The sequence below is a fragment of the Aulonocara stuartgranti genome (genome assembly GCF_965226115.1).
Source record: "Aulonocara stuartgranti genome assembly, chromosome: 7".
Classification (NCBI taxonomy): Eukaryota; Metazoa; Chordata; class Actinopteri; order Cichliformes; family Cichlidae; genus Aulonocara; species Aulonocara stuartgranti.
In genome coordinates this window covers 55,147,899-55,160,656 of record NC_138945.1, presented here as the reverse complement: position 1 = coordinate 55,160,656, position 12,758 = coordinate 55,147,899, and the positions used below count along the sequence as shown (strand labels likewise).

General features: G+C 41.9%; 1 protein-coding gene across 7 annotated transcripts in view; it reads right to left on the bottom strand.

Annotated features, from left to right (window-relative positions):
• Window positions 1-47: 47 nt before the first annotated feature.
• kcnc1b (potassium voltage-gated channel, Shaw-related subfamily, member 1b) overlaps window positions 48-12,758 on the bottom strand; it is a 41,106-nt gene continuing 28,395 nt past the window's right edge. Inside the window, exons 1-7 of one of the 7 annotated variants that reach the window (XM_082539303.1) lie at window positions 12,640-12,693; window positions 11,978-12,130; window positions 11,849-11,898; window positions 10,443-11,752; window positions 6,354-7,269; window positions 5,534-5,710; window positions 2,156-4,417 (exon numbers count right to left, since the gene is read on the bottom strand). In XM_082539303.1, the coding sequence (XP_082395429.1) occupies window positions 4,278-4,417; window positions 5,534-5,710; window positions 6,354-7,269; window positions 10,443-11,006 (1,797 nt within the window). In that variant the 5' untranslated portion in view covers window positions 11,007-11,752; window positions 11,849-11,898; window positions 11,978-12,130; window positions 12,640-12,693 and the 3' untranslated portion in view covers window positions 2,156-4,277. Of the gene's footprint in view, window positions 1,616-2,155; window positions 4,418-5,533; window positions 5,711-6,353; window positions 7,270-10,442; window positions 12,131-12,635; window positions 12,711-12,758 lie in introns of those variants that run through there. The other 6 variants (XM_082539302.1, XM_082539301.1, XM_082539304.1 and 3 more) reach the window with 6 other exon arrangements.

The window sequence follows — 12,758 nt, the reverse complement described above, 5'->3', positions numbered from 1 at the left end:
ACAAGTCTGAACTGTATTGGTCAAAAAAGACACAAAAATCCCTAAACAACAAACCAATCAGAACGACCACTGAACACCTTATTGAGATAACTAACCACAAAATGCACGGTGTTCAAAACACACACTCTGAAATCGCACCAAATGCCACAAATTAGTTGCCTCTAAGTTGTGTAATTGATTCTGTTTCATGATAATAGCTTTCTTTCTTGCTTTCTGTCTTACATGTATTATAACTTGACCAGCACACAGTCCCCCCAGCTCTATTGACATATTCAGATCTGCTGTACCAGACTGCACTCAGATCTCAGCAAGTGGTTGGCAGTGTGTTTGCAGTTGTTTGGTAAAAAGTTGGTCCCTTCTCACTAACTTTGTCTACACAAACAGTGGATCAGGACTCTGTATCTTTAACTAGGTTATGCTCGTTGCTTGCCTTTAGAAGCTGATCAGCACTGGGGTCGATGCTGCGTACACGTGCTTTCAAGTACTGAGCTGATGCTTGTTTTCAATGTGCTGGTGACTGATGGTTAATTTAAAAGAAAATGCATATTGTTTCATCGTCGTGTTGGTTAAGCTGTAATCCTGAATGGTAAGAAGAATTTACATAACAGAGGCACTTGTCCAGTATGATGAGGATAATGGTTTGGTATTAGTTAGTATTACATACCAATGTAGCAATTTGGATGTGTCCAAAAAAATGATGAAGAGGTATAATCCAATTATACGTGATTGTCAATTAAACAATTATTTAAATGCCTGTGCTTTGATACGAGAATGCATGTTATATAGGAGCCGTCTTTGATAATCAAAGTACAACTGCATACCATCATTCAGTAAATAAAAATCTGTCATTTCGTTCCTACCTACCCTGCAAAACCAAGATTTGCATCACAAACTATTATTATTGTAACAGCACAACTTGCCATTTTAATGCCTCTTTAATACAAGGTAAGAGTGGTGTGTTTTTTAGTTTTTTTAAAGTTTTTTTTTAAAGCATGACATTATTATTACTATATTGTTGTGGACATTATCTTTGATGCATGAAAACATATCGAAGGAATGTTAAAGGTTCACTGGTGCAAAACAGTGCAAAAGTCTACAAAGGTGTGACGATGACAGTGCAAAGTTAATGACTTGTTTTCAACGGTTTAGTCTGGCTGACGTGACGCGTGACAGGTTTTTGCTGAAGGGGGTTTGCGGTTTAAAATCGGAGCAACATTTCTTTTTGTTCACTTTTGGACAGAAGAAGCACACAAATATTTGATGATCACTCAAAAAACATTGGTACACACAACTTCAGCACACAAAAAGCATATTTACAGCACTGGCACACACCAAAAATAGGCACACAAATTACAGCACATTAACCAGTCACAGATACTGAGCTACATAAGGCTTGACAACAAAACGTCCTCTGTGCTACATCTATGCTGAGTTTTGTGATGTACAGGTTGTCACTGTCACACCCATTTAAAAATACTAATACACACAACAATGCTACAGCACTATCAGGTGGGTGATGGGCCGTTATGGGTCATACACATAGTGGTTGGTACACCATGGTTCATAACACAAACTGACTCTGTTGGTTGTCTGCTCCGGTGCTGTCGTTGGGTTTCTATAAACATATAAAAAAACAACAATAACAAAAATAAATTATTACACAAATTATGTATAATGGTGGAAATGATGGCGATGATGGCTACCTCTGCAGGTGCAGGGAGAGGTGAAATGACACTGGCTTGGAGAGTAAAGAAAATGTGCTCCGTTAGTTCTTCATGGTAAACATGGGTTTACCATGTTTTGGGTTTTTGTTCCCCATGCTTAGCGGAAGGCGTCAGACACCAATGTACTGTCTGTGTGCAGAGGTTAGACTCTGAGTCGGTTAATAAACATGCCCAATCATGCTGCGTTTGACAGGTTTATGTACAGTAGTTCAGTCATTGTCATGCGTTTTTTTATACTTTGCGTCATGCTCTCACAGTCACCTCTTTTTTTTCTTCTCTTTTTTTTTAAAGCTCTCTTTGACCTGGACAGGGTCAAACAGCAGTTGGTAACACTAGCCGGACGCTAGTAGGAAAGGAAAGATGTATGTAGATGCATGTGCTGTTGAATAAAAACGGAGTCTAAACACTCATTGTGTATAAAATTTATTTCATGCAAGGACTTATATTTACATATTTTTATTTGAATACTTTTCTTTTGCATAAATGTAAAATACATGCATTTACCTTTCCCCAAGTAAACCCACAGCCCATGCTATGTCTCACTGTACTTTTTTTTTCCTTCCCACCCCTCCACTTGAATTGCATGAGCATATAATTCACCTGCATCTCTTCACATCAAATCTTAACAAGTTGTTGTTGTTGTTGTTGTTGTTTTTTAAATATATAACATCACTTAAATACCACAAGAGACATGACTCAAAAAATGTAAAACTCTGCTCATTCAGAATAAAAACAGAAACTAGTTGCTATAATTTGCCTATCTTCTTCTAGAAATGAACATTTCTGATTGGTCAACAAAACAAAAAATAAAGAGGAAAAGAAAAGAAGAAGAAATTTGTTAAAGTGCCCTGAAAAATTTGTGCATAATTATTGGGACAGTATCAATACATGTAACCGTAACAGTATTGATGTTTTAAATCAATAGACATACATACTGCACGAGTCATCGTGACATCTCCAACTGATCCTAACTCAATATATTTTTGCTCTGTGGAGTTGCCTTGTCCCCTTTACTTATATTTTGTGCTTTATTATACAAAAGACGTGGGGACTAATAAGTGATTTTTTAAGGTTTTCTTTTTTAGTGCTTCTTTTTTTTCTTTTTTTTTTGCTTGGTGCTATGTATCCCTACTAAAGGTTCAGTCCTAGTATGTGTTCAGTGGTGTAACAACAATATCCAAGAGGGCTATTTTTTTTAAAACTGTGATTAAGGGAACGAGGGTTTTGCAAAAGGTACAAGGTTCACCTACAAGGTTATAAATAAAGCTTTTGTTACACTGTTATGAGCATGGAATAAAGTGTAATGATGCTACACTGGGAGCACTTATGTTAATATCATGTCAATTTATTACTCGTTTTTACTTTGCCTCTCCAAGTATGAAGGCACCGTTGTTTCGTAATTCATGAGTCCTGCCTTAATTTAGCAGCACAGCGGTATAGACGTGGTGGCAGTCTACTGATACCCTTTAAAAACTTGTGACTACCAGTAAATATATTTGTATAAAAACTATTTATGCTCATAACAGCATTAGTTGGCTTTATGACAGATTGTTCAAGTTAAATCACGCTATTTTTTTTTTCTGTTGGAGGCCCCAGTCAAATAAATACAAGAAAATAAATATATGAATTTGGGGAAAGGCAAAGAATGGTGGCTACATAAAAACCTCTGCTATGACTGAGTCTCTTGTAAAGCTGTTTCAAAATGCATAAAAATGACAAAGCTTATGAAGCTTTTGAAAGAAAACCTTTTTTTTTCTCCTTACAGGTAATTGCAATACAGTTAGCTTCTTGTTGAACATAATTTCTCATGCAGTTCATGCAAATGAACAGTTTTAGTTCTGTTGACATTAGATGTATTCATCACTGGCATCATAGGAATTGTCATCATCTCCATATTGCATCGGACATCATGAACTGTATGTTCATTTTTTCTTTTCTAATGGCCACTCGGGTAACATTATCTGGACTGCACTTTCAGAATGACGTCTCTACTTTGCAACGTACAAAGCACTTAAGAGAAGTTCCCTTAACAGCTTTTGGATATGTTTTAAAAGCCTTGTATAATTAATGTCCAGCATATTATTGGCAGGGGTTACATCTTATGAAAATTTATTTCACAAAAAAAGTTGTTGAAAAACAAAAAACCAAAACCAAAAAAGCAAATGAGATAAGTTATTGGCAGAAGAGAATGAGAGATCAAAAGCAACAGAGCAACAGGCAATGATGTAAACACAAGGAAAAGAGTGTGGTTAGCCTGTGATAAGAAGTAGAACGGTGCTTTGTCTGCAACTGAGGTGACCCATGCAGAGTGGCATGTGCCAATGTTTTCTAGTCTATGATATGATGACACACCCAAGGAGAACACTTGGGAAGCTTAAGTATAAGCACAGTTAAGATACAATTTTCCAGAAAAATAAACATAAAATAATAATAATTTTAAAAGAAAAAGAAACAAAAGCAGGTGTGAAGGCAAGTGTGAAAGCAAAATCTGACAGGAAATATAAGAAGTGTGGACTGGCCTTCCAATGGCATTGTATCTGCTACTCAACCATGCTACATAATGGATGGGATGGGAGAATGTGAGTGCTGCATTAGACAGGGTGGGCTGCAGGGCAGGGCGGACACTGAGGACACTCCAGAGGCATCCCCGCTCATGCCAGACATGCTGTTAAGGCTCCAAGGCTTTTCATAACCTTCAGTTGAAAAACAGAGAACGTTCTGAGTACACTGCAGCACTGAATCCACGACAAAGTGTTTTGGTGTTCCTCACTGGTTATACTACACCTGTTGCTTTCTTGTTTTTGACTCCAAAGAAACAGGTCAACACAGACGTGAGACACATTATTATTCTCCATGCATTGAGTGCATTAGGAGTACAACAGCATGCACCGGGTGGTACTGGAATGGTTTGGAGTATAACACTTAAAAAGTCAAGAAAGCTAGGCACCTCAGGCAGGGAATGTTTCGTCAGCTACAGGTAGAATATCACACTGTATGCCGTTTTCTGCACACAGCTGGAGACTTACAGGACGTTCTTAGAGGAATGTTTTGATTTATCATTAATAGAAAATTTAAAAGCAAAACAAAAACAAAGGGGCGATCCCCATTATTAAAGTACAGAAATCTGTAAATTTCAATTTTGTCTTGTCTTCTTAATAATAACATCTGATATTAGCTGTCATCCATCTGTGTTGTGCTCCTTCACCATACTGATAGCACCCATCAGCAAGACACTTCATGCACCGTTATGATCAAGAGCAATGTTCTCAAAAGTCAGGATTCCGCATGGTATTTATCATTAAAACACATATACATACATGGTACACGCGTAACACGTAAATACTTTCTTAGGCAGATAAGACAACACATTCTAGATCATATAAATCTCGAAAATAGTTTTCTTACTTGTAAATAAATAGGGGTATTACATTATGCACGTATCAAAAAATATAGTATGTAGATGTGGACAATTACTCTGGACATTTGTGGTGATTGTGCTTGATCTTAACATGTTTTAGTGAATCGGAATATATACAAATCCCAGCAGGATGACTGAGGAGAAGCAGCTGCTGTGAACGTGTATGATAGCTGTAATAAAGAGGTTTGTTGTTGTGTGCATGTGTGTGTGTAACTGTGCCTGTGTCTCTGTGAGTGTGTGTGTGTATGTGTGTGTGTGAGAGAGAGAGCCTGTGTAAAAACTGAGGTGTAACTCTCAGCAAAGAGGCAAAAAAGGGGGCTTGTCCTGCCTATATGGTCTACAGGGTGTCAGTGTCTCAGGGGGGCCTGTGATTGGCTGTTACTGTACGTACCCCTCCTCACTCTGCCCCCTGTGTGGTTGGGGCGTTCAGTAGTAGTGGTGACCAGGAAGCAGGGTCGCTCTCTCTCGCTGGGGCTGAAGATTTCCTCCGGAGATATGGCCTGGTCTATATGAGGGCAATCTTCATTGGCCAGAGCTGCGTTAGCTGCCTCACCGTTCAGTTTAGAATCTTAAAAGAAACCAAAAATTAAAACGAACAAACAAACAATCAGATTTTTCTGTACAGGCTGTTTATTTAATTCAAGCACTACATATTTGAATATGTAGTTTGTTTTTATGTTCTGCTACCTTAATTCACACTGGGATAAACTCGTTCAATAATGCTGTCTGCATAACTGCTGTTTACCTTCCACTCCTTTGCGGAAGCTCTGTTTGAAGCTTTGTTATTGAAGCTTGGAGATTTATGAGCGCAAACTGAATCAAAGGTCAACATATCTTCGCTGTAACGACACCAAGGGTGGGGTGGGGGACATCAAACTACTTACACTTTTCTTAATCTTACAAATACATGCATCCGGTTAGTTTTAAGAGAGAGGAGGAGTGAATCACTGCATTAAGGAGTGCAAAATCAATAGCAAGATTACTCACAGTCTGCTGAATCTCTCTATTCGCCTATCCAGTCAAATATGCTTTTCATTACATATTTTATTGATTTGTTATGAGCGGAGAACTCGTTTTGTTTAATCTCGTGCCTGAATCATAAGCTGATTGAAGTGTGGGAACAGACGAACAGTGAAACAGCACAATAGAAATAGGATGAATAGAAATGAGACAACTCATTTATCAGAAAGTATGTCACGCTTGTTTCTTACCTTGAAACTTTATCTCGAAAACATCGTCATTGGCAATGGGGCTCTGATGCTGGGAGCTGATGCTTGTTTTGCAGAAGTTAGGAGAGCCTGGTTGGGGTGCCCGAGGGATATGCCTGTTTTTTTTCTTTGGTAGTTTCTGTTTTGCCATCGCCAGCGAGTAATACATTCCAAAGTTGTTGACAATCACGGGGACGGGCATGGCGATGGTCAGCACACCTGCCAAGGCGCACAGAGCTCCAACCAGCATACCGGAGGTCGTCTGAGGGTACATGTCTCCATAGCCGAGGGTCGTCATGGTCACTACAGCCCACCAGAATCCAATCGGGATGTTCTTGAAGTGCGTGTGCTCGCTGGCTCTTGGGTCGTTGGGATTAGCTCCAATCCGTTCAGCGTAGTAGATCATAGTGGCGAAGATGAGGACACCGAGAGCGAGGAAGATGATGAGGAGCAGGAACTCATTGGTGCTGGCTCTCAGCGTGTGGCCCAGCACCCTCAGCCCAACAAAGTGACGGGTCAGCTTGAAGATACGCAGGATCCGCACAAAGCGGACCACTCTCAGGAAACCCAGCACATCCTTAGCTGCTTTGGAGGAGAGGCCGCTTAGGCCCACCTCCAGGTAGAAGGGAAGGATGGCCACAAAGTCGATGATGTTCAGCGCATTTCGAATGAAGTCAAATTTGTTTGGGCAGAAAGTTATTCGCATTAGAAATTCAAACGTGAACCACACCACACAGACACCTTCGATGTAGGTGAGATAGATGGCGGTCTCAGTCTCCTGGTAGGTGTTCATCACTGTCTCATTGTCCACCACGTCCCATTCTGTGCGGTTGATGATGGGATTGAAGGCTTCGTGGGTCTCCAAACAGAAGGTGGTGATGGACACCAGAATAAAGAACAGCGAAGCCAGAGCCACCCACTGAGCAGGAAATATTTAGGGGGCAGAAAAAGAAAGGAAAGAAGGAAGAGGAGAAGGACAGAAAGGAGAATGAGCACACTAATACATGCAGTGTAATCAAGCTTGACGGCCTAGCAGCCATTCTTAGTAAGACACAATGCAATTTAATCTTCTATCGCAGACAGTGGCATCTAGTTTGACAGTGGCAATAACACCCCAGCTGCACTCCTCTCTGATGTGTGTCTTGAATCTGAAGCGCCGCTGCAACAGGGACAATTAATGCAAGCTTGCTGTTCTTCCTTCTCATCCATCTGCTGTATATCAAGGTTGTGGCATTTTCAAGGGTATGGTACATATATAATTATTAAGCGCCTGTAGCAGCAGTAGCAGCAGACAGGACACTAGTGTCAACCCACTGGACTAAATTTAGCTGGGGTTCTTCCCTTTAGCTCCATCACCACAGCAGGTCTTCCCTTACACAAGGTCATACTGTCCACATCATCAAGCTCTTGGGAATGACGGTGAGCTGAGAGGCTCACTGAGCTGAGGACAGACTTTTATGTGAAGCCATAATTTCCCTTAATGGGAAAAAAAAGTACTTCACCCCCTAGTATTGATTAGCTGATCAAATTTCTTCACATTTAGGTTCTGTTATTCTTCCATACTACATGGGTGTAACAGATACAGTGCTGTCCCCTGGGTATCGATCCCAGCCCTGTCCTCATGCACTACTGGTTTACAGCATGTGTTATTGTTCATGCTCTTTACTGTAGGGGGGAAAAACAACAACAGTAAACAGTAATCTAAGTTCAATCAGAGGAAAAAAGATGGACAGAGAAGTGCACAGGAAGAGCAAATATCTGCTTAATGATCCTATGAATTGCAAATGTTGGATCAATAGCAATCGACTCATGCATAAAACCTTCCTTAAATGAGGCCCTGCTGTACCTTTCAAACTAATGCACAGTCTTGTTAAGTAGCAGGGAGGAATAATGAATGACTAAGTTGGAAAAGGGCCGGTCTGGGCATGAAGTCCTCTGAGAGAGGGGAATGATCTGTACTTGTCAGTCGGTCTCATTCAAAGTGGGCCACTAAGACAGGCGATGCAGCACAATATAATAATAAGAAGAAGATGGAAAACAGGCCTTCATCATCATGTCTCATCAGTGGCAATTCATTGCCCCGTGCTGAGGAAATCACTGCTCCTTATGAATGCCTGCCTTCCTTCCATCTTAGCATGATGGTCCAGAGGGAAGCTGTGTTGACTGCAGAAGCACCAACTCCTGTCAGCAGAGCTGTCCTCTTTGTTCAGAGAGACAACATCCCAGTTCACAATGTGGATCTACACGCTGTTATGTAACACAAATTTGGCGTAAAATGTTTAGCATTTACGCATTCAAAAGGAACGTGGAGCACTTAGCATTCGCAGGCAATCGAATAGTGAGGCGACTTTAATAAACACGCAGTGGTCGAGATAATAACGTTCAGCTTTTGCAGATATGATGTAAGAGGAGTTTTTTGCCAAGTTTCAAGGCGTTAATAAGTGGTGGTGTTTTTATCAAATTGCATAATGTTGTTGTTTTTGTCCACCCCCTCTCCACTATGTGCTGCACGAAAAAAGAAACAAGTACTCCTTAGACAGTAATAGAGCACAGTACCACCACGCTGCAAAACAATGACTTCAACCAACTGCACACGTTGGAGTCATAATCGACACCTGCTGGCTTGCTGTGTTTTAGGCGACTGTAATCTAAATGTCATTGTGATTTGAATTTTTGGGAGTTGCACTAACCATATTTTTTTTCTCTACTTTGACACAGAAAATTAAAAACAATTATGAAAACAATCCTTATTTGAGGCAAGTCACCACTGCTGCCACTACCATACAAACTCCAGTGCGATAAAGCCTCATAATTTGAGCTGCTTTGCCCCTGATTCCTCCTAACAAGCAGGCTCGCTCAACCCTCTGAACATCCCACCCTTCGAACTGTTAAACAAACGCTGTGTCTCATCAGACTGCCTCCTAAATTATGTGTCTGTGTGACAGTTAGGAACAGTGTGGCCTGGAGGAAGGGCAACAAGTGACGATTGTTTGCTCCTTATTGGCTAATTCTCACTGTTGCCAGAAAACCATGGGTCTACTGTGCTGTGCAGTGGCAAGGGTTTTTCCACTGATGTATCTACTGTGAATAGAGTCAGTAATTAACTCTGAGGCTCACTTCTAATTAATCTTTCTGCCTGTCTTTGTGGAGTCGATCCCTGCTCTGCTTTTGTCATGCTTGTTGTTAAATGTAGGACACAGCTGAGCTTCTGCTGGGGGAATCTTTCCTGTGTGAAGAAAATCAAATTTGGAAGTGTGTATGTGACGGGTGGGGGGTGGCACTGATTCCATAATGCTTTCTGGAAGAGTGAGAACAAGTCAATGCAGTTTACTCTGTCTGGATTGGTGCCTGATAACTAATTACTACAGCTACAACAGCAGCTGTTAAAGCAGCATGCAGCACAGCAGTTGTTTTAGGGGCTCATGGTCCAAAAAAAATTACAAATATATTAAAAAAAAAAGTGTAAAGTTGTCCTTGTCACCAATGGCAACTATTACACCCTGATGGAAAAGTGCCCATGACAAAGACTAAAAATGTCACCCCTAACAGCAACCTAATTTTGTCTGGAGGTCTGCCACAGAAAGAAAATGTGGTGATGCCAAAGATCTGGTTTCCTAATGTGCAGCTGACCTATTTAACCAAAAAAGCCAGCCTGCCCTGGGATCCCCGTGTTGTGGAAATATCTATCTAAAGACCTGTGAGATTCAAAATGAGTTTCTTCATCTTCTCCAGCAAGATAAGAGGAGGACAGAAGTGATGATTTTCATGCAAATGGTTCTTCTACATGAAGTTGGTTCATTTCCCCCCTCTCCTCCTCTTTCTCCCACATGCACTCTCATCGACCTGCTGTGGGGACCCTTAGAAGAGCAATTTCAAGGTCATCAAAAGCCCTTTCTACAAAAGCCCACCACCAAACGCCTTTGTTTCACCATCAAGGAGCAGAAGAGGACCAATTAACAAGTGTATTACTTTTAATGCATCATGACAACAACACCAGAACATTTTTAGCATTTTTGCATAACATACATAATATATACTTTAATTTAATTTAAGAAAAACAATGACACAAGGACATTTTTAAAAGTGACTCACCCTTGCATATTTAGAGGAGTAAGGGTCCTCAAACAGAGCCCAAACCCGTTTCTGCCACCGACTCCACAGGCTCCCATTCCTGGTATCAGGAGAGTCTCCCTGAGCCAGCCTTCTCGTCATTTCATCCACATCATCCTCAGCATGCTCCTGGTCTGGCTCCTGATCATCATTCCCCAGGTCTAACAGGCCCCCCCCGCTGAAACTATCAAGGGCCTCTTCTGCCTCCCGGTGCTGGCGATAGGTCATCCAGCAGCATGGCTCCACGTCTGTTTCATCAATCCCCCAGAAGGCCAGTTCCTCCTCATAGAGCGGCCCGCAGACATCGGCAGGGCAGTGCAGTTTACCTGTCCTGTAGTAATTAAGGATATGTGCAAAAACGCCAGGGTGGCGGTCGAAGAAAAATTCCTCGATCTTGGCATCATAGTCAAAGTGGTTGGGCGCATCAGGCTCGGCCAGCCAGGACAAGCGAGTGCCAGGTAGAGTGCGCAGGGTGCTGCGGTATGTCTGATGTCTGATCCCTCCCACGTTTATCACAATGCGATCCTTGTCGTCGCTCAGGCCCATCGCGTCCCCTAGGCATTTCTCCAATAAGTTCCCTTCATCGCAAAGGTAAGTCTAGGCGCACAGTGCAGACCATGCACAGGAGTGATCAGGGTGACGGAAACAATTACATAAGGAAAGCAGCTCACAAAGCAACCAGTCCTTTTCTCAGCAGCTGTGAAAGAAATCGGGGCAGTCTGACACGCATCCCCCTCTAAACCCTGAATTTTCTGCAAGCATCCATTCATTCATTCATTCAGCTGGAAGATCAAAAACGCTCAGGGCTGCCAAGCTCGCTGGAAGGTAGAGAAACCGAATCCAAAACCCAATGTAGCCAATGGCATCACATTAAGAATGGACGTCACATCATCGATAAATCCAAGATGTCGAAAGAGATATATAAAGAGAGGGAAAACGCCGACAGAATAAATCCAGCTCTTTAAACTCACTAGTATGCGACAGTTGATAGATCAGCCCTGAGGAAGGTTTATGACTTTCACAGCAAGGTGACTGCGGTGATGATGATGGTAGTGGTGCTGGGTGGAAAGCTCCTGATGGAGCTGCTCAGTCCTTCTGTTGCTGCCTACAGACTCACCTCCTTCACACTCCCGCTCCCTTCCTGAATTTAACGACACGCCGCCACTAAGCAGCAGGTCTTTGTCTCAGCGCTGAGATGCTTCCTCGCTCACAGACTTCACTGCCGTTCATGCATCGCTGAGAAGAACACATCCATCGCTCTTTTTGATGGGAGGACCACCCCGTTCCCTGCACTGCTGATAAAGAAAATCAAAGATGAGAGGGCGACAAACCTCCCCCAAGAAGAAGAAAAAAGAAGAAAAAACGCCCAAACGGCCAGTTATTCTCACCGAGCACAGCTCTTCTCTCAGCACAGATGGAGCATGCCCAGTGGAGAGCCCTGCGTTTATTAAAAACACGCTGTCAAATCCCCCAATTACTGTAAGGATGCTCAAATAATCATCCTTGCTCAGTTTTACTTGTCCTCCTCCTGCTCGCTGAACGTCGTCGCCCAGAGGGTAAATGCAGGGTTAGCGCCTCTAACAGTCCGGATGCTGCCAGGGAAGGTCTTCATCATCTTCACGCACAGCTGGCTGGAGAAGGTGTGACCCTGAAGCCATGAACGCGCACATCTGCTCGTAGCATAAAAACACTATTAGAAGACGGTAAAGCTTCGTGGTTTGCAGACAAGTTCAGACAAGAGCTGAGAGCTCAGATATGAACACAAAGACCGGAGAAGATTCAAGATTTGCGCAAGTCTGCGTGCTGCACAGCGCGCCTAAATAATTAGTCGATGAGGATCGTGTTTAATTCGCCAGCAGAGGGCGCGACTGCTCAAAGCAAGGAAATTTTATGGTCCGAATCATTTCAAACATTAAAAAACATAATAATTAAAGTTGGCAGAATTGCTCCATAATCTAACTAAAAAAGTAAGTAACAAAACAAAAACAAACAATGAGATATTTCTAAAAATGCCAGTTTTATAGCTTTATAGTGTTTTTAAAGCTGTTTTGAATATGTGATTTAGTTGATTTAAGTTGCTTTAAAAAATTGTCCTTTCTTTCGTTCGTTCGTTCTTTCTTAAATCTGGAATACTCCCTAGTGTGTTCACATTTTATGAAATCATTGGTTTTTTACTTGCTCACTCGGGTAGATGGGCAACTTGTTATTCACTCGGCCACCTCCTGTCCAGTTCACTTGGTGGGCAGTCCTCCCGTCTCGGTTTTCACTCTTGATTATAAAGGAGGAGTTTGCTGTATG